The 20662-nt window shown below is 42.0% G+C and overlaps 1 protein-coding gene across 2 annotated transcripts; it reads right to left on the bottom strand.

Moving 5' to 3' along the window:
* Nucleotides 1-701: 701 nt before the first annotated feature.
* Nucleotides 702-20260, bottom strand: KBTBD2 (kelch repeat and BTB domain containing 2). 2 transcript variants are annotated; one of them, XM_090287039.1, is made up of 4 exons: nt 20180-20260; nt 13927-14441; nt 5115-5280; nt 702-3409 (listed from the first exon to the last, which is right to left on the bottom strand). In XM_090287039.1, the coding sequence occupies exons 2-4, from the start codon at nt 14094-14096 to the stop codon at nt 1874-1876; spliced, it is 1872 nt and encodes a 623-aa protein (XP_090143165.1). In that variant the 5' UTR covers nt 14097-14441; nt 20180-20260; the 3' UTR covers nt 702-1873. The 2 variants fall into 2 exon arrangements, with proteins under 2 accessions (XP_090143165.1, XP_090143164.1); XM_090287038.1 differs by lacking the exon at nt 20180-20260 and adding an exon at nt 14877-15005.
* Nucleotides 20261-20662: the final 402 nt, after the last annotated feature.

Below are 20662 nucleotides of genomic sequence, written 5' to 3'. Positions count from 1 at the left end.
TTAGGTTTACTTATTAAATGGGTTTTTCAACATTAAAATCACTTTTATAGATTGACATCTGGGAAAAAAACTGCTTTGTATTATCATGGATTGAAATTCCTTAAATAAAATGTTAAAAACTTGCAAAAAAATGAATGTGGTTGATTAAGTAGGCAGAGGGAGGCAGTTCAAGTCTAAACATGATCAAGAAAGACTGGTAATCTATAATCAAATACTTACACAGGGACACTTCATTTGATCAAGCTTCACAGAAGTTGCATTTTTATAAATTGAAGGTAAGACCCGCTGCCAGCAAAAAGATGACAATTCACTTTACTGCGGTGGTCTGGAGCTGAGCATGCCACCTCTTTTGCGGGAGGCCTATACCAATGCTTCCCACAGGGGCTGCTTTCAAAGACCCTGTTGCTAGGTCCACCCCAGAGACTGCAGTTCATTGTTTGGGATGAGGTTCAGGCACCGTCCCAAGCTTTTAAAAGCACCTCAGATGATTTTACTATGCAACTGGGGTTGAAAGGCATTGTTTTTTACCTGTATTTTATGTTGCTACAGTAAGGCTCAAATCACAGGAAGATACATACACACTCAAAATTCTGAAGAAACCACATGTCATCAGCTAAACTGACCCAGTAAAATTAAAACTAAAAGCACACCATTCATTACATCATTCTCACCCCGAAAGAAAAACAAACACTGAAGGAATATACAGTCTTGAATGAATATATACAATTTATTTAATAAATTAATGTCATTCAAAATACAGTGCCAGAACATGATGCAGTTGAACATGCTAGTGATGTCTGTCGTGAAGCACCTGTGCTCATGTTAGGCCGGCAGCGCCCGCTGCTGCTAGTGGTTCCCGGGCCGAGCGCTGGGTGGCACCCGCGTTCTGCCCCTCCGCACGGCCCATGCAGAGTTCCTGAACAGCTCGCCTTTCTAACCAGCGCCCCCCGCCCCCCCACACAACAGGTTAGAAAAAGCACACCCTGACGGCTAACGGGGATCTACACACAATCACTCTACAGTAATGCCTGTTATTAAATTAAGATGTAATTGACCTGGTTGACCCACTCTGAATCGTGAAGATGGAGAAATACAACAGCAGCAGGTAGTTATATGCATGAGCCTATGTTAATGTAATACAGAGAGTGGAGGCCTTTCCTGACGAAAGCTCCACCCAGACCCGCACAATGACGGACCTGCAACTCTCGCTGCAAGCCCAGCGCCTTGAGTCCACACCTGGTAAGTGACCAGCTGGTTGGAAGACCTGTATTCTAGAGACGAGGATAAGTTAGTGAGAAGACATGCACCTAATAGTACAGGGAGACTGATCCTGCAGTCATAGCTTTCTCTGTGCGATATCGTAACACGGAAGATCTTCCTCAACTATAGGACAGGACTTGGACGTTCCTATTCCAACACGGACATTAGTGTTAAGTGCAGCAGAACTAATTACACTGAAAAAACTATTCCAGGACTTCAGAACAGAAGCACGGGAAGGAAGTACATGTACGAACATAACCTCAGCACAGTGTGATATACCACACCAGGAACAGAAAACGAGTTTAATAAGTGAACTTTCTGAACTGTACATACACAGGGCTAACAATGTTAGATAATCCAGATTCTATGTTCTCATGATACACATAAAAGGTTCTCAATTAGTGGATAATCTATTTCATATTATGGAAGCATATCTTTCTGCAAGACTCACTGATATATATTATACTGATGCAAATATTAAGTAGGGCATAAAAATAAAATTTATCAAAGATAGATTTTTATGTACTCATATGTAGTCCTTTCATAGCCTCTCTTGTTTAGCAAAGAAAATGACAAAGCACATACACCCAACGTGCACTTCCTGATCTCCCAACTATACAGGGGGTAGCGCCACCATCTCTCCATCCAGTTCAAACTCCTCTGTCCCATCCGGTGAAAAGAGATAGGTTGGTGGTTTCCACGGAGACTCTTCAAGGCAGGACGGGTAAAGTTTCCCCACAGTGCAGCGGAAGTCTCTCCCCAAGTCCCACAGTACGCGTTCAGATATGTGCTGCCGCAGAGACCACCGGTCGAGTTCCAGATCGTACTGGTAAGTGACATACTTAGCTCTTTCATTTAGGTGAGTTTCTCGCATAAACACACACAGAGAATTTGAGATCACAACAGCTCGAACACAGGGGTCTGAGTACCTCTTAGCAGGGATGTTGGCTGCCATTTTCCACTCATTTTTATTCACATCATAAATCTCCACAGTTACTGAAGACCCATCCACAGTACCGGAGGGGAGTCTTATGCCAGAATTGGTAGCAATGTGTAACCCTCCAATATAGAAAATTTTATCACCAAAGGCTGCAGCTGAAGCAAAAGACCTGCTGGTCTGTCTCATGGCCATTTCTACCCACGAGTCAGACCGTGGAAAATAACAGTACATGAGGTTCAGCGTCATCACGTAAATGCAGTCATGAACCACAACCGCTGCACTCCACTGCCAGGCACAGGGCAAGGGGCTGACCATGGTCCACTCGTCCTTCTCGGTGTCGTATCGCTCCACGGTTCTCCGGTTCAGCTCCCCGCCAACACTGTCCCCGCCAATTGCATAGATGTAGCCTTCGCAGCAGACCAAGGACGGCTTCACGCGGACAAAAAGCATCGGGGTCTTTGGAAACCAGGTATTTTGCTGGGCGTCAAACCAATAAAAGCAATTCACAGTTCTGAAGGCAGTCTGAAGTTTGCTTGTCTTACTGTGATTTGTTTTTGTGTTTTTCAAAGGAATCTGACCCCCTGCTATATAGATGTCGTTATCAGGAGTTACAACGGTCCCAACTTTATGCAAATCAGCTGGTGGGCTGCATAGCTTGTAAACTTTTTCTGCTTGAGGACTGTAACAGACAGAAGAGTAAAGACTACAAGAATTTTCTGAAGATGCCTCAATAAAAATCATCATCTCCTCTTTAGTCATCCCAAGCCTTGGCTTGAAAAACTTGGGCATGGACTTATACAGACCTTGAACCACTACAGACTTATCATTGGGTGGCAGGCCTTGAAACCAGGCCCTCTGCGTCACTTCTGAAAGTGCGTCAATGCGGATCTGGCTGAGAACCGATGACAAATACTGGGATCGTGACTCTGTGTTGTACTCTAGCCACAGCATGGCGGCTTCGCGAACGGTCTCTTCCTTTTCTACGTTTAAGTTGTCACTGCTGAGAATGTCTATCAGCAGGTCATGGGACAGCTGCATGAAAGCTTCCTGGTGATACACAGCAGTGAACTTGTGCTCCACCATCCTTTTCGCACTTTGTTTCAATTCCTCGCAGCTGAAAAGGTCAGCAAAGCTCAACAATCGCACACAATTCTCAGCATTTATTTTTTTAATTAAGTATTCTCGACACCGTTGTAACACATCTTCTACCTAAAATGTACAAAAAATAAAAAAAGTTGACCAAGGCATAATAGACAAATTTTATTTTTTGTGTAGACACAGGTATGTTAATCAGATCCCTATACTGTAGTTTTTATTTTCAGATACCTATTTTGGGCTGAGATGTTTTCAGTAATAATAAAATTAGAAGACTTTGCATATAGCTTTGCATTCTTTCTACCTGTCCAGTGACCTACTTAATTGCCCTATTTAGGAGTCAGTAGTATAACATCAAATAGATTCTTAAAAACCTAAGGGGAAAAGAAAGCAAATTCTTGTATAAGTTATACACTTTTCTAGGTTTAAAAAAAAATATGTAATTGAAAGAACTAAATGAAAACAATTTAAATAAGTCTAGTACAAGAAACGATTATTGCCGAGTGGCTGGAATCTGGTTTCATCAACATAGACAAGAGAGTCACATATAAGCAGAAAATCATGCACAATGACTAAGAATAGCTCTATATGCCTTTCCTATCTAGAGCTAAGATAGCCTATTAAAGGAATAATAAGCACAATTCGGTGTAGTTATAAATTATCTACAGTTAGACATCCTATCGTAGCCACTCTAAGTTGGCTTCTTCCTCAGATGAATCAGAAGGGCTACCTGCTATACTTACTCAGCATCACAGGGGCTAGAAGGAGGAAAATCCCAGTGGTTAAGAGCAATTTACAAAGAGAAGTTGGGTTGCTTGGATTCAAAACCTGGACTGAGCAGTCAGTACTTGCGCCTGTCAGACAAGTAACCACTTCTCTAAGTCTCAATTATCTCTGGCATAAAATGGGAAAATGTTTACAAATGATTACTGTAAAAATTAGATGAGAACCTACATAAAGTACAGTACAGTGTATGACATATAAAAACATTATCATTTCATGTGATCAACACCCAAGTCATAAAATGACCTATCCCAGGCTTGCCGGGGTGACCCATCCAGGAGACAGAGTCCTGTTTTGCACTTGGACAAGCACATGCAGAGGACAGGAGAAAAATGCTAAGGACAGTGTCACTATTTACAGTAATGCAGTGCTCTGGAACCCAAATTTCTTTAAATTCCTTGATTTTTTAGCAATTCTAAAAATCACCTGCTTTTAGTTCTGGCTTCAAAAAAGTTAATGAAAATTTTAAGTTACAGAAAGACAGCACTTCCCCATTTTAAGTTTGAATTTAGGATGTGAATGTCTTTGATCCTGAAGTACCAAAAAGCTACCTACCATGGCCTCTGTTTCCCTAGTTATATTCTAGGCACCTACTATAGGGAAAGTATTTTAGGTTAGTTTAAATACTTCTTAAGAGCTCAATGTGGTCACATGGCTACTGTACATATTTAAGTTTGACCATTTCTTTAAGAATCTTAACATTTTCTGTGAAAAGTTAACACCATAAAAAATTAGTACTTCTAAGCTGTAGCAAAAAAAAAAAACAAAAAAAACTGAAACACTTAAATTTAATTAACACTGTTAAAAATTTACTGTTACTTGAAATCTAAACTCTCAGGAACATTAGGCAGAAGTATAAAAGTTTCACTTATCTTTTTACAATTAAGCTCCCATGATAAAACAACTTTACTGGCTGATCAAATCCTATTCTGTTCTTCCATTACACATTTTTAAAAGAGCAGAAAGCTTTTATACCTTCTACACTCTGCAACAAGACAATTACTTAGCTACGTTACCAATGCGACAATGTGCTGACCTGCAGGAAGCAAGCCGTCTCATAGAGCTGTTCCACGGTGCCGTCATTCACCGCCAGGTTCCCCGTGTACGCGTAGGTGATTATTATCTGCAAGGTGGCCGCATCCACGTTCCGCAGGTGCACGTGTGTCTGTTTGCTCTCACTCAGCCCACTCATGAACATGGCCCTACGGCAGAGAGAGAACCAACCCACCTTTGGGTTTAGTGCAAAACAAATGTAGGGCTAAAAAGACACAACACAGAACGTTTATGGAGGGTACCTGCTCACGAGCAACGTACTGGGAAAACTTTTGAGGGAGAAAACAGAGAAGTGTAACAAAGTCCTGAATAGATCCCAAACTCTTCTACTACGCCAACCTGAGGGACGTGAAAACTCATTCACAGGCAGACCTCATTTTATTGCATTGTGCCTTAGAGCACTTTGCAGGTCCTACTGTGTTTTTGATTTTTATTTTTTAAGATTTTACTTATCTTTTTTTTCCACTCCATTTGATGTTCCTTCCCCCTTTGTCAAATATTAGTTGACCATAGAGACCTGGGTTTATTTCTGGGCTCTCTATTCTGCTCCATTGATCTCTGTGTCTGTTCTTATGCCTGTACCAGGCTGTTTTGATTACCATGGCCTTGTGGTATAGTTTGATATCAGGGATTGTGATTCCTCCTACTGTGTTCTTCTTCCTCAAACTTGCTGTGGCAAGATTTTACTTATTTTTAAGAGAGGAAAAAGAGGAAGAGAGGAAGAGAAACATCAATCAGTTGCCTCTTGCACGACCCCAACCGGGGACCTGGCCCGCAACCCAGGCATGTGCCCTGACTGGAAATCCAACTGGCGACCTTTCGGCTCACAGGCTGAGGCCCAATCCATTGAGCCCCCCCAGCCAGGGTACTACTGTGTCACAAATGAAAGGTAAGACCCTCCATCAGCAAAAAGATGACAATTTGCTGAAGGCTCAGATAATGGTTAGCACTTTTTATCAAGAGTATTTTTAAATTAAGGTACATACAGCCCTGGCCAGTGTGGCTCAGTTGTTTGGAGCATCGTCTCATATATCAAAAGGTCGTGGGTTTGGTTCCTCGTCAGGGCACTCGCCCGGGTTGTGGGTTCGGTCCCCCTTCGGGGTACACATGGGAGGCAACCGATCGATGTCTCTCTCCCTCTCACCCTCCTTCCCCCTCTCTAAAATCAATAACCATGTCTTTGGGCAAGGATTGAAACAAAAATTAAGGTATGTACATTCTTTTTCTGGACATAATGCTACTATAGCACACTCTATAGACTACAGTATAAACATAACTTTTATAAGCACCGGGAAACAAACAAACGCGTGCGACTCACTTTATGATATTTACTTTACTGTAGTGGCTTGGACCTGAGCCCGCAGTATTTCCAAGGTCTGCCTGTACTCCTTATATTCATTCAATAGAATACTCTTCAGAAATAAACTGGAACTAAGCATTGATACGCATTACAATGCAGATGAACCTCAAAAACATTATACCCAGTGAAAGAAGCCAGACACAAAAGGCCAGTTACAAGAAATGTCCAAATATAAAGGACAAAGAGCATTAGCAGTTACCTAGGGCTGTAAGAATAATAACTGTAAAAGGGCAATGATGACGAAAACGTTTCAAATTAAGATTGTAGAGATGGTTGTGTATCTCTGTAAATATACTTTCATTTAGTTATATGCTTGAAGATGGGGAGATTATATGTAAATTACATCTCAATGAGCTGCTAAAAATTTCATTTATAAAAACAATTTCCTAAAAATACGCAGAGCAGTTTTCTAAACTTCTATTACAAATGGGAAACAATGCTGGAAAGGCAGCCAGCACCATAGGAACTACAACGTAGGATGCTCACATATGGAGGAGAGATGGAGGAACAATGCAGAGGGCTGCTGTTTGCCTAAAAGAGGAGGGCCTTTGCTGATCAAAAGCAGGCATCACAACCGTCACTAACTAGCCTGGGCCCCAGGACGACGAGGGAAGGAAGCATTCAAGATGGGCGAAACTGTGCCCCAGGGGAGCACACAAGCACGGGTTCTTCAAGGGCACAGCTGGACGGGACTGAGGTTCCTGCTGGAGACTAGGAAGGGATGGGGAAGGTGAGTGGCTTTCAGAATGAGACATGGAGTTGCAGCTTTTCCTGTAATCAGTGGAGCACACTGGAGGGTTTTGAGTACATATTTATTAGATAATAAAATGCACTCCAGGATGGATACTCTGTACTCACTGAGCTCAGGAGTCAAAAACCAGAAACAGGAAAAATGGTTCTGAGGCTACTATTACACTAATCCTGACGAGAAGCAAGGACCTGAGCTAGGATGGCAGAAACGAATTCAAGAACTATTACAAACAACCAACAAGATGTGATTTTTTAAAATGGTATTTTACTGATTACGCTATTACAATTGTCCTGATACTTCCCCGTTGGCCCCCCTCCACCCAGGCAAACCTCACACCACTGTTCATGTCCGTGGGGCATGTGTGTTAGTTCTTTGGCTGCTCCATTTCCTGCGCTGTACTTTACAACCCCATGGCTGTTCTGTGACTACCCATTAGTACTTCTTAATGCCCTCACTTCCTCACCCATTGTCCCCCACACCCCCTCCCATTTGGCAACCATCAAAACACTCTCGTATCCATGAGTCTATCTGTTCTTGTTTGCTCAGTTTGTTTTTTAGATTCAACTGTTGATAGATATGATCTTTGCAATTTTATTGTTCATAGTTTTGATCTTCTTTTTCTTAAAGAAGTCCCTTTAACATCTCATATAAGGGCTTGATAATGACGGACGCCTTTAGCTTTACTTTGTCTGGAAAGCATTTTATCTACCCTTCCATTCCAAATGATAGCTTTGCTGGGTAGAGCAATCTTGGCTGTACGTCTCTACTTTTCATGACTTTGAATATTTCTTGCCAATCCCTTCTGGCTGCAAAGTTTCTTCTGAGAAATCAGCTGAGAGTTTTATGGGAACTCCCTTGTAGCTAACTTTTCTCTTGCTGCTTTTAAGACTCTCTCTTTATTTTTAACCTTTGGCATTTTATTTATGATTTGTCTGTCTTGGAGTGGGTCTCTTTGCATCCATCTGGTTTGGGACTCTGTGCTTCCTGGACTTGAATGTCTATTTCCTTCCCCAAATTAGGGAAGTTTTCTTTCATTTTTTCAAACAGATTTCCAATATCTTGCTTTTCCTCGCACACCTATGATCCAAATGTTGGACCTCTTGAAATTGTCCCAGAGGCTCATACTATCCTCATTTTTTTTTTTTTTTGGGGGGGGGGTTCTTTTTCCTTTTTGTTTTTCTGGTTGGTTTTTTGCATCTTTATGTTCCAAATCATTGATTTGATTCTCAACTTCATCTACTTCACTGTTGTTTTCCTGTAAATTGTTCATTTCAATTAAGTGTACCTTCATTTCTGACTGGACCTTTTTATGCTGCTGAGGTCCTCACTAAGTTCCTTTAACACCCTTATAACCCATGTTTTGAACTCTGCATCTAACAGATGGCTTATATCCATTTTGCTTATTTTTTTCTGGAATTCTGATCTGTCCATTTGGGCCATGACGCTTTGTCTTGTTTTGGCGGCCTCCCTGTCTGCGTCTATGTATTAGGTAGAGCCGCTTTGACTCAGTACCTTGGTAGTGCGGCCTAATGTAGTTAAGTGTCCTGTAGAGTCCAGTGGCCCAGCCCCCCTTTTTATCCAAGCTGGGTACTTGAGGCACGCCCTTTGTATGGGCTGAGTACACCTTCCTCTTGTAGTTGAGCTTTGCTTGCTGTTGGCAGATCCAAGGGAGGGATTTCCCTGGGCCAGTCACCTGCAAGGACACACTGTGACCACCGACCACCCTCTGCCCTCCGTGGAGGATCAGCTGTGCAGGGGCAGGGTGGTGGTGCTCGGATGCAGTCTGTAGCTGTCCACTGGGTGCTCTGGCCCTGGGGTTTCCCAGGTGATGCAGGTCAAGGTCAGGCCCCACCTGTATTTTGCCTGGGGCTATCCTGCCTGAGCTACAAAGCAATCTAAGATGGCTGCTACTTGTGCTGGGCTTGGAGACCCCAGGCTAAGCCAAGCTGTGAATCTAGGCTGGCTGCTGCTAGGGCTGGGCCTAGAGCTCACTGAGGCTGGCCATTGCTTGTGTGAGAGGATTAGGAAATTGTGATGCATGAGCAGGGACCAGCCTTTCATATGGAAAAGCAGCTGGGTGGGGCAGCCCCTGAGGATCTCCAGGGCAGGTGAGTGTCAGCCAGGCTGATGGAGGCTCAGATCCAGCACCAGCCTGCCCACTCAGTGGCTCTGTCAGGAGAAGGCTCATAAAAGGGGCAAAGGCCTCTGCTCGCCTTGATGCCAGATATCCCAGTTTCTCCTGGTGTGCCACCGGTGCCCTTCAAGGTGCTACCCTAGCGCTGGCACTCAAAGTCTGAGTAGGTGAGTCTGTATGTGGGTCTTCAAGAGGAGCTGCTTAGGGCTCCAACGGTTTCTTCCCCCGACTCAATCCCTGCTGGTTTTTGCAGCCAGAAGTTGATGGGACTTATTTTCCTGGAACTGGAACCCTGAGCTGGGGGACCTGGTGTGGGGCTAGGATTCCTCGCTTCTGAGATACCCCTCCCGAATTTTTATCCACGGGACCAGCCTAGTCCACGTCTGCGCCCCCTCCTACCAGTCTAGATGGATGTGGTTTCTTTCTTTTCTTTAAAAATTTCATTTACTTTTAGAGAGAGGATAAGGGAGGGAGAAAGAAAGGGACAGAAACATCAATGTGTGAGAGTTACACTGGTCAGCTGCCTCTCACGTGCCATGAACCGGGGACCCAGACCACAACCCAGTCATGTGCCCTGACTGGGAATTGAACCGGCGACCTTCCAGTTCACAGGCTGGCGCTCAATCCACAGAGCCACACCGGCCAGGCCTGGATGTGGTTTCTTTAATGCTGTAGGTGTCAAGACGTCCATTCAACTAGATTCCTGGCGGTTCTGAGGGACAGTTGTTCTGTATGTTAGCTGTCATTTTGCTGTGGCTGTGAGAAGAGGCGAGCCACGCCTGCCTACGCCTCCATCTTGACCGGAAGTTGATCTGGTGATTTTCTCAACGTAGGGAATAGGATAGAGAAGTAGATAAGGAAAGAATCAAAGCTACCTATTTATTTTCAAGAGGTGCCTGAAAAATTATTGTTAACCAATGAGAGAAATAAGGACAAGGATGAAAGTTAGTCCTGGTAAAAAGACAAGTTAAATTCTAGATACATTTGAGGTAAGAACAACTGAATCAAATGGAAATAATACACTAGTCCATTAAGTATTTAATATTACTGGACCTTTAAAAGTGAGGCATTAATGCAGTGAACTATAAACTCTCTTCCAAGGTGAGGCGTGAAAGCTGAGGAAGTTATCTGAGGGGACTAAAAAAATAAAGAAAAACCCACCCAGAACCCCAGTGACCACGCTGCGACAGAAGTCAATGAGGGTAAAAAACAAAAGACGGAAGGCTGAGCAGGCCTCATCAGAGACGCAGGCACCAGCAGCCAGTGCGGCGGGGTGTCCGCCCCGCGGGTCAGGGCAGTGGGCCCCGCTGAAGCCACGCGCGGGCTGCCGGCGGCTGCCACCAGTGCTCCGAGCGAGCGAGCGGTCAGGCCGGCGGCTGACCTTCAGGCCGGGAGGGGCGGGCTGGCACAAACAGCGCCCATCAGGGTGGCTGAGGACCTCCTCCCCCCAAGTAAGAGGATGGCCATAAGAAAACGCGACCCAGTACCGGAGGGCAGCAAATGTTCTTGAAAAACACCCAAGACATGAAACTCCCTAAAAAACACCTAGTGCTGCGGCTTCACCTGTCTGACATGGAGAATGGAGAAAATGTAATGAAACCTGAAGAACGATCAGAGCTCGGAGGAGATACGGACAACTGAGGGGTCACCAGGGATTTCTACGTCTGCCCCAGCAGATGCTGTAACTGTGGAAGAGGACGCAGGCCAGGGCGGAAGACCCGACTGTCCAGAAGACACCGAGACCAGTCGTCCCAGACCTGGCTTATGACGCCAGATCGAGGGACCTCCATGAAAAACCGGGCTTCCTGAAGGACCAAGGACAGAAGTCTAGCCAACCTGATAACTACAAATGCTTAAAATTTTCACAAAGGAAGAGCAAATACTGAATGACATAATATTGTAACAGGCTGAAGTCCCAGGAGGGAAGAGATGCTAGGTGCTTCTCTCATTCAGGGTCTAAAATGAACTGTACCTGTTACCAAGGAGTAGAAACTACTACTTCAGAGATTCTACAGATTCTTGGTAGGAAGGCATGGTAACTTATACTACAAAGGAAGGATGAACCTAGTTCAAAATACAAAATTTCTAATAGTAAATTTCTAATGGTAAAGATAGAGTAGCATTCCGTAAATGTTAAAATACTGAAATTACAAACCTGAAAACAGAATCCAGGGCAAGGATACTTGGAAAAAGATCAAATTATTATTGTGGCAGTATATGAAACTCTACTCAATCCAGATAGAAGATATATATGATATGGGAGAAAAAAAGTTACTGAGTGTTTTTATATCGTGGATTATGAAACTGTCCCAGATACAGGATTTTGGACTAGTGGCTTTAATTCCAGCAAGTACTAGACTTTTCTTTCTCCTTATTATCTGATTGGCTTTAGGGTGAATATATTCTCTGAGAAGACCAAGGATGCTCAAGAAGGGAGCTTGCTAATGATAAGGAAATAAGAGCAGCCTTAAAGTGCTGTCTGTAAATAATGGAGGACTTATTTAAAGTGCTTGGTCTTAAGGAGAACCAATTTTAACCCAAGCAGTTCAAGACTAATAACCTCATGACTAGAGAATGGAAACAGTGTTATCTATATAATCACAAATAAACTAAAAAAGGAAGACATCTAAATAAACCCAGGTGTTACTTCCTGATTCAAGAGGATGACAAAAGTATTACAGCCAGCATTCCAGCCAAGGTCTAAAGGTTAGACTGGGTGGCTGCTAAGGTTACTACCACAGAAGATTCTACTCTGATTACGAACATCAATCTGAAAATCTGTAACTAAGGCATAAACCTCTTTCCAATAATGGATAATCAATTCATAATTAATGGTCATTAAAAAGGGGAAAAGCAGCCCTGGCTGGTGTGGCTCAGTGGATTGAGCACTGGCTTGCGAACCAAAGTGTTGCTGGTTCGATTCCCAGTCAGGGCACATGCTTGGGTTACTGGCCAGGTCCCAGGTCGGGGCATGTGAGAGGCAACCACACAATGATGTTTCTCTCCCTCTCCTCTTTCTAAAAATAAATAAATAGATTAAAAGAAAAAAAAAGAGGGAAAGCAAATGGGGCTCAGGTATGAACTGATTCTGTAACCTCCATTTTTTTCTTCTTCTTCTTTTTCACATTTATTTACTGTTTTTCTATTACAGCTGTCCCAGTTTTTCCCCTACGGCTCCCTCCCCACCCAGCCCACCCCTCTCCCACAGTCAGTCCCCACCCCATTGACAATGTCCATGGGTCATTTATATTAGTTAATTGACTAGGTAACCTCCACTTTCTAACACCATCCGACTAAGCCAACAGATCTGGGAAACTTTTAAACACACAAATTCTGAAACGATAACAGGACCACTGAATCAGAATTTCTAGGTTTGAAACCCCAACAGGCCTCTGACGATGCATCAGGTTGCTCAGAGCCACTGTTTGCAAACATGCTAAGTTTTCTAAGGTAAGAAAATCAGTGTCTGAAGTCACATAAAAAATCCAGTTTAACCAGAAACAACTGCAGACACAGCACAGGCCGCCGGCACCTGGACCTTAGCTTCTGTAATCATCATGAGACATGTCACACCAAGGAAGGCGAAGTTCCTACACCTTCCACGTCCTCTCTACAGATGCCACTGAAGAGCAGCAGAAATTAACATTCGTTGCCATTTGCACTTAGGACTGCTAATATCTGTAGCAGAAACACAGTGGTCCACAGGCAAGTCATCTTTAGTCACCCTGTCCCTTTCAAACATTAAGGAAAAATTCCACCTAAGGGCAGAAAATATAAAACACTTCTATGCCTTAGCTTTTATTCCTCTCATGAAACATAATAAATAGTAGTCCACTTTAAAACGATTAAAAGTTGCAAAAGGTCATAAAAATGTAAAGCTTTACTTACTTGTAATTAACACACAAATAACCAAATCAACTTCTAAATTCTGAGGCATAGAGAACACCAACAATGTTATCTATTATTAAGTATTTAAATCTGGCAAAGTATCTGGTAAGGCTAGAGAATAACAAAAGTGGTAACAATAACCAAGAGCGCGAAAAAGAAATAGATTTTTGCAAAGAAAATGCAAGTCCTTAACATGTCCGAACAGCATCACTGATGCTCTAAGCTACTGAGCCTATTGCACTCTTTAACTTGTAAACAATGACCACTGTTTAAATTTAAAATCTCAAGAATAATTGAAAAATACCCCACTCGTTTTTTTCCCATGCTCTATTATCTTTAATTAAATATAAAGACTTCTGTTTTTCTCTTTAATGTAAAAATAAAACCCTGAGTCTTGTTGCTTCACATGATTAAAACTCTTCCTTAATTTCAACACCTTGTTTTGGTAGTTAATGAACCTTTGTAATAAAAACTTCCTTCACCTGTCCCTTACGATACAAGACAGGGATTTGAAGAGCACTGCATCCTCTGAATAGAAAATGTAAATAAAACATTAAGACATCTATTTTTTTTAAATTTAAATAACGCTTTAAAAACTCCTGTTAAAATAAGCTCCCATTCTGCACTTGAAAGGACAAACTAATCAAGATGACAGTACTTACCTAAAATAAGAGCTACATGTTGCAAGAACCATCTTATGACAAGGGAACTCAGTGCCCTCCACAATTAATACTATGTCAGTAAACAGCTGCTGTTCATAGAACAGTTTCAACTGTTCCAACAGGGACACCGCATACTCGGTATTGATCTGCCTCTCGTCTGGAGTGGACATGACTGTATTCCATTAATCTCTCCCGGGGCAGATGAGAAAAGTCCGTCTTACTGGTGGAAGGTCAAGTGAATGTTTCAGAACTAGAGACAGGAGCAACTCCGCCTGCTGTTATCTGCAGCATTCAGGACCAAGACTGGCGCCTTCGCTAATGAACAGGATCTTGTTATGGACTTGAAACCACTCCTAGGTCATCCTGTGTTAATTCGGTTCTTCAGAATTTTTCAACACAGTCTGCAGACACCCTGCTCAAATCTGCAATTGTTGTGCCACTCATGAGGGAGAGACAGTAACACACGAGGTAGATTCCGTGGCAACATCCTACGTTCTGTGGATCTTCTGAAGTAACTAAAAAGAAAAAGAGTTCAGTTAGAGCATCCAGGCCAGTACATTCTAGAATACCATTTTTAAACGGTAGACTTAAAATATAAATTTAACTAACTGAGCTACCTGGCCAGGGAAGTAATATTAATCTTCACACAGTGTTCTCTTCCTTCAAACCTTTTCTTTTAATTATTTTTATCCCCTCCTATAAATCTTCGTAAGAGCATACAATTTTAGCAGGGGGGAAAAAACCCAAAACCCAAAACATGATAAAATAAACATATGTTCTTATATGGCAGACTCCATATTATACAAATATGACTGTCCACCAAATTAATTTGTAACTTAAATACAAATCCAATCTAAATCCTATTTTGCAGAGGATTCATCTGGAAGAATGTACAAAAGCTGCCAAGACATTTGGGGGAAAAGGAGGGCAAGCCTGTCCTTACGACTTACTTCAATTAGCAGGAGCGGCTTATTTCAACAAACGCTGGAAGCCCCTGGCTCGTCCACTTGAAGAAACAAAACCTCAGTTTCACTCACACCGCATGCCATCCATCAAGAGACTCCAGCTGAATTAAAGTGTAACTTCACTTGTAAGTCAGTATTTATCACACACGGCAAAGAACTTACTAATAAGGGAAAGAGGGAAAACCCACGTACAAAGCTAGCAATACTTAAAAACTCCCACCGCTTTTCTAAATAGATGACGCTCACACGGTTGATACAAAACCTGTGAGTGAGTATCCCTGGAACCGCTAACACTGCTCACAAATTACCGTCCATGTCAAAGAGATCACCTCGCACTTCCTGCCCAACTATACTGTTACAGGAACTGCGAACTTGATATAAACTGTCGAAGTTCCAGCCAAGTTAACTATGGAAGTAGCTGAAACACTTGCAAAGGCAGCGGTGACTTCGGGTCAGGTGAGGTAATGACTCTGCCCTTCCAGATCTGAAAGTTACACTATAAATCTAAGTTCTAGTATTTACTACAACCTCACAGGCTAGTGATACCGGGTCAGGTTTTGCAGGCAAAGTTTTATTAAAAACTTGATTTTAAGAGCTTTTGAATCTTATATAGGGAGAATATGTGGCACTGTAAATGCTATTTAATAACTTCGGTTTGCCAGTTCTACTTCTATAAATCTCTTACAGAAACGCATGCGTAAGTAAAGCAAACAAAGTCCTGACTGAAGCTGCAGGGCCCCAGCTCATCCCCATCCACACTGAAACCAGGTGCCAGAAGCGGTGGCCAGGGCCAGCAGGGAATGCTGCTAGCTCCCAGAATTCCTTGCAGGCTTAGCTGTACAGGCTTACTCTGGTAATTTCTTTAACTTCCTACTATGACCTGATTTTTTTTTTTTTTTTTTTTGCAGTGACCTTTTTGGGCCCCATGTAATTGGTTATGTCTGGATTTTCTTAAGATTTGATTTTATTATACCACATATGAAACTGTATTAAAACAATTGAAGCCTGCTTTGAGAATATCACAATTAGACAACTTTATGTAATCCTTAATACCACTGATTTATACAATCCTATTTCCCACCTCTTCTTCTGTAATGTAGGGTACGTTTTCCTCCTGAGAAGGTAATTTTTATTCAGGATACCTTAATATTTAAATAGGCAGAAAAAAAGTAAATCATTCAGATATCACATTAAGTAAATATAGAATTTGGACACATCTGTGCCTAGTACAATTCAAAATAAAATTAAGTGTCACTTCTCTGGGAACACAGACTTCAAAATGTATTAACTAAAAATGTAAAAAGTTGCAAAATTTAAGATGACCAATTGACAGCACATGAACTTTTCCGTAACAAGATTCCTTCTACCCTAAAAATAAAACTTGAAATAAATATCCTAAATACTCTGAAACATTTCACAAAGTTTGTACTATATTACTTAACTACCAATGATCTGACACATTTCACAAATCTTCCTTTTAACAAATATAGTCATATATCATTCTGCATTATATTAAAAATTCACTTCAAAATAAGTCATATGTCCTATTATCACTTAGAAGTCAGCATCCTCAGACTGAATAATTTTCAGGTAGCAAGGAAACTGTTTACTTAATTTTCTATTATAAGTTAACGGCTACTGAAACCTAACCTAACAAATATTTATTGGCCGTTACCAAGTGCTGGTCATTGTACTCTAAGTACTCAGACTGAGCTGCCAACCCCTGGAGTGTCACAACACCGAGTGTACCTGCTCTTGGTACAGACCACAGCCGAAACCATGACTATCACTTCAAAACGGGGGGTTTTAAAAGCAAACTAGACAAACTCAATAGCCAAGAGAGGGGCACATGAGCGAAGCAGGACGGGTCTAGAAACATTTTCCTTGAAATCCAGCTGTTTTGATCTTCCATTTCCCAACTTTTGATAGAGATAAGCAAGTTTATTCTTTACCATGAGAAAAACTGTGAGCAAAGTAGGTAGTTGGCACCTGCCCTCACTGTTAACAAGGGTTCACACTGTACAGGAAGGAAAAATTTACTGAAGACATAAATTTATTAACATATTGCAATGATTACCTAATTTTTAAAAAACCATTAACTTTCAAAAGGTGTATTACTTTCTAGTCTCATCACAACGACAAAACATTTCAGGCTTTTTAAGCCATCAAGTCTCTCTGTTGTTGTAGCCTGCAAGCAGCAAAATATGTAAACAAATGGATGTGACTGTTCCAATAAAACTTTATTTACAATAACGAGCTGCAGGCCACACACACCAATCTCTGCTGTGAGACTTCGTTTCTTGATCAATTAAAAATCAGCGAGAACCAATTATCTGGCTTCCATTCTGTCCACTGCTTAGGCTTCTTCCTGTTGTCTAAGCTCCTGTCCCCCCCCCCCCCCTTCCTCAGTTGCTGGTGGTCCCACAAAGCAAGAGGTGGCCTATTCTTCCTGGTCAGGGCACATGCTTGGGTTGTGGTTCCGCCCTGTACGTAAGAGAGGCAACCAATCAATGTTTCTCTCTCATGTCGATGTTTCTCTCCCTCCCTTCCCCTCTCTCTAAAAAATAAAAATCTTTTAAAAAATAAGAGAAGTAAACTGCCCCCCCTAAAATGGTGTGACACGTGCTCATACATAGTATATTAAAATGAATACATCCTTGGATTTGTATTTTTGTTTTCAACACTGCCAAGGTGCTATGGAAAATTAAATAACAAAAATTGGAAAAAATAATTTAAAAGCAAAAAAAAAAAAAAAAAATCAAGCCAGTAATATATATAACATAAGTTGTTTTTCTTGGAAAAATGTTTTCCCTTCAGATCACAAAAACAAGGAAAAAACACAAAACCTACGTTCTTGAAAACTGAATTAATATAATTCTTTATCTAACCTGCACATACTAGTATTCTACTTTCTCTTCAACTGAAATAGTTTCACATTTCTTACTTAATCACACGACTGCTTTCCCCACCTGCGGCAGGTTCCGTGGCACGGGAAACACTCCCGCTCACCTAGTGCGAGCCCCCTTTACTAAAGGTCTAGAAAAAGGGACATTCCTCTCCAGGATAATCTGCTGAAAAAACCCACAATGAGAAAACGCGATTGTGGCCTGAAACGCTTCAACCATTTTTTATCAACATCTACATACAATACACGTGAGAAGCCGGACGTAAGAAAGATGATGCTTGTATCACTAGATGAACCAAAGAGCAGACTGGAAAATCACTGTTACACGCTACGATTCCTGGTACCAGGTACTTCAAGATTATTAGGAGAGTCCTGTACTTTGTTTTATTTTACTTTCCATATTTATTTTAATTTTTATTTTTTCCATCACCATTTATCCTATATCCTTTTCCACCTCCAACCAACCCCCCCCAGTCCTGTATTTTAAAGCAAGCCACTAGAGCAGATTTCATAGTGAAAATGCCAGTGAGAGTAAGAACTGAGTCATACAAACACAGTATAATGAGATTCAGAATCTAATAAAGTACAATGCGCTTTGACAAAAATTCGGGTTCTAATAAATTGTCTAGAATATCCAAGCCTCCAAGGTTCTAATGAGTACATTGCACCACACAAAATAATTTCAAAACATTGTTATTAAATGTCCATTAGGATTAAATGTCAGCAATCCACAGTAAACTATATAATCCTGCCTAAAAATCTGAAACAACTCTTATGGAAAATTATTGCAACTGGTCTTCCTCCCATAAATCACCAATGAGAGATGACAAGCAGGTAACAGAGCTGTGCACAGCAAAAGGAGGAAGGATGAAAAGGTGAGGCGCACGCTGCGCCCCAGGACTGCCCAGACACAGCACGGCAGGGCTAACACACAGAGAGAGAAGGGAAGGGACCGACCCCCTTCCCGCCGCGCATTACTAACTTGGGGCGCTGTGTCTTCCAACGCTACCGATGTCAACACAGAAGTTTGAAAACCTCTGGTGGAGAGGACCCAAGGCTTTCTGAATGTTAAATATCGCCAAAAAAATTAAGAGCATGAACTGCGGAGCCAAATTTCTTGGGCCAAAAACCCAACTTGCGACTTACTAGTTGTTTGACCTTTTTAGAGCTATTTACTTTTGGGGCTGGAAAAAGGGGGATAAAAATTAACTCTGCTCAATGAAGGATTAAGTGAATTTTATAAAGAGCTGGGAAGAGTGCCTGACACACAGCACTACTATATAAATATGCGCAATTATTTTTATTGCTGTATCGCTGGTGAAGCTGTCTGTAGCCCTTGTTAACTCCTGACTCTCCAGCCTGCACAGGTCTGGGGGTCCCATTACAGGTCTCTGCACTTACACCCAGTTCTCTTTTCCCCCGGGGCGCACGGTTATTTCAGAGGAGAGAAACTCAAAGGTTTCAGGGAGTGTTTTGATGGTACAAATCACGAAACAAAGTAACTCAACCAAGACTCCTCTTGCAAGGCTGATGCCAGCGCAGAAGAGCAGAACGAAGGCCAGGAGGGCTCGGTCCTAAAACAAGCCTTTCTTCACTTCCATGCGGAGACAGGCTGCTCGGTGGGGGAACCAACGTCCGGTGCCAGAAATAGTTTGCTTTCAAGTTATCAAAACAGTCCCGACAGTTGATAATGTTCGGAAGACTGGGCCTTTAGACTGTCAAGCTCTACACAAACAGAACTTTTTTGTTGCGACAAACAGAATTTTTTTGTTGCGACAAACATCAATTAAAAAACAAACGCCTTGTCCTTTGAAGAATTTATCAAGTTCAATCCATTTCAGTCCTGCGTCCCCTATTCTAATGAGATGTAGAGCTTGGGCCTAGTCCCTTGTTCTTCCTTTCCAACCACAGGAAAAAGGCCACATGGGGACCATCAGGTCACTTACGCCCCGGACCCTAAGTAAACTCACGTCCCAAATTTAAGCTCCTGTCCTACATTATGATTGATTAGTCACCTCGCTTTTAAACCATTACACAAGAACATGAAGAAGACGCTATCGGTGACAGAGAAGCATGAGTGCAGTGTGTCTTCTCATTCTGGATATCCCTTCTCTCCCTCTCAGCTCTGCACAGGAACTACAGAAAGCTTTCACTAAATCTGCTAAAGCAAAATTGGCCCCTAACCTTTTCACTGCGATTTTATTTTCCACCAAATCAATGATTCGTTCAATCACAAGAGCAGAAGAAAATGTTCTCCAGATACTCAAACATACTCAGGAGGTCATGAAGGGTGTAGCCACTCAATGAGGATGACTACTGACGTTTCTCAGTTTCTTTAAAAAATAAAAGGTAAACTGAGGAATATTCGGAATGTTCTGCTTACCGTGGAAGCTACGACATGCCACCGCTTGTCATAGGTATGGAGAGGAGCAGAGAACTGGAAAAGTCTTCAAGAACCCCTCAAATGATTCTATTTTCTCCAAATATCCTATAAGAATCCCTTCTTCCCACACCAGGTACTGCCAATTTCTAGTAAAGGACCCAGGAGTAACCTTCATGTACTTAAAAGGTTACTTGAAATCAACCTGTCATGTCTAATATTGAGTTATTCAACTATTAGTTGCGTTATTCAAACACCACAAACCAAGAAACGATAAGACGGACATACAACGAAGGACTTTGACATTTTCATTCACAGACTATAACAGCAGGACCAATCCTTCCTCCTGTTCTTAGGAACGTGGGCACGGAGAAAAACAAATCTTTCCTAAATGTGTGAAATCCCTGGGAAAACCAAGGTTATCTTTTGGCTTTTAAAGCTGCATTCAAGTTTCCAGGAATTGACCATCCCCCTTAAACACAGTCA

This window comes from Furipterus horrens, unplaced genomic scaffold (assembly GCF_987537825.1).
Source record: "Furipterus horrens unplaced genomic scaffold, mFurHor1.1.pri manual_scaffold_9, whole genome shotgun sequence".
In the NCBI taxonomy this organism is placed as follows: domain Eukaryota; kingdom Metazoa; phylum Chordata; class Mammalia; order Chiroptera; family Furipteridae; genus Furipterus; species Furipterus horrens.
The sequence above is the reverse complement of the archived record's forward strand: the minus strand, read 5'-3'. Positions and strand labels throughout refer to the sequence as shown.

Bases quoted from the DNA above. Each gene is read 5' to 3' on its own strand.
- KBTBD2 (XM_090287039.1), bottom strand. From the start codon at position 14,096: ATGTCCACTCCAGACGAGAGGCAGATCAATACCGAGTATGCGGTGTCC. The intron at 5,281-13,926 runs GTAAGTACTGTC...TCTCTGCCGTAG, and splicing joins ACATGTAGCTCTTATTTTAG to GGCCATGTTCATGAGTGGGC. The intron at 3,410-5,114 runs GTCAGCACATTG...TGTACATTTTAG, and splicing joins AGACGGCTTGCTTCCTGCAG to GTAGAAGATGTGTTACAACG.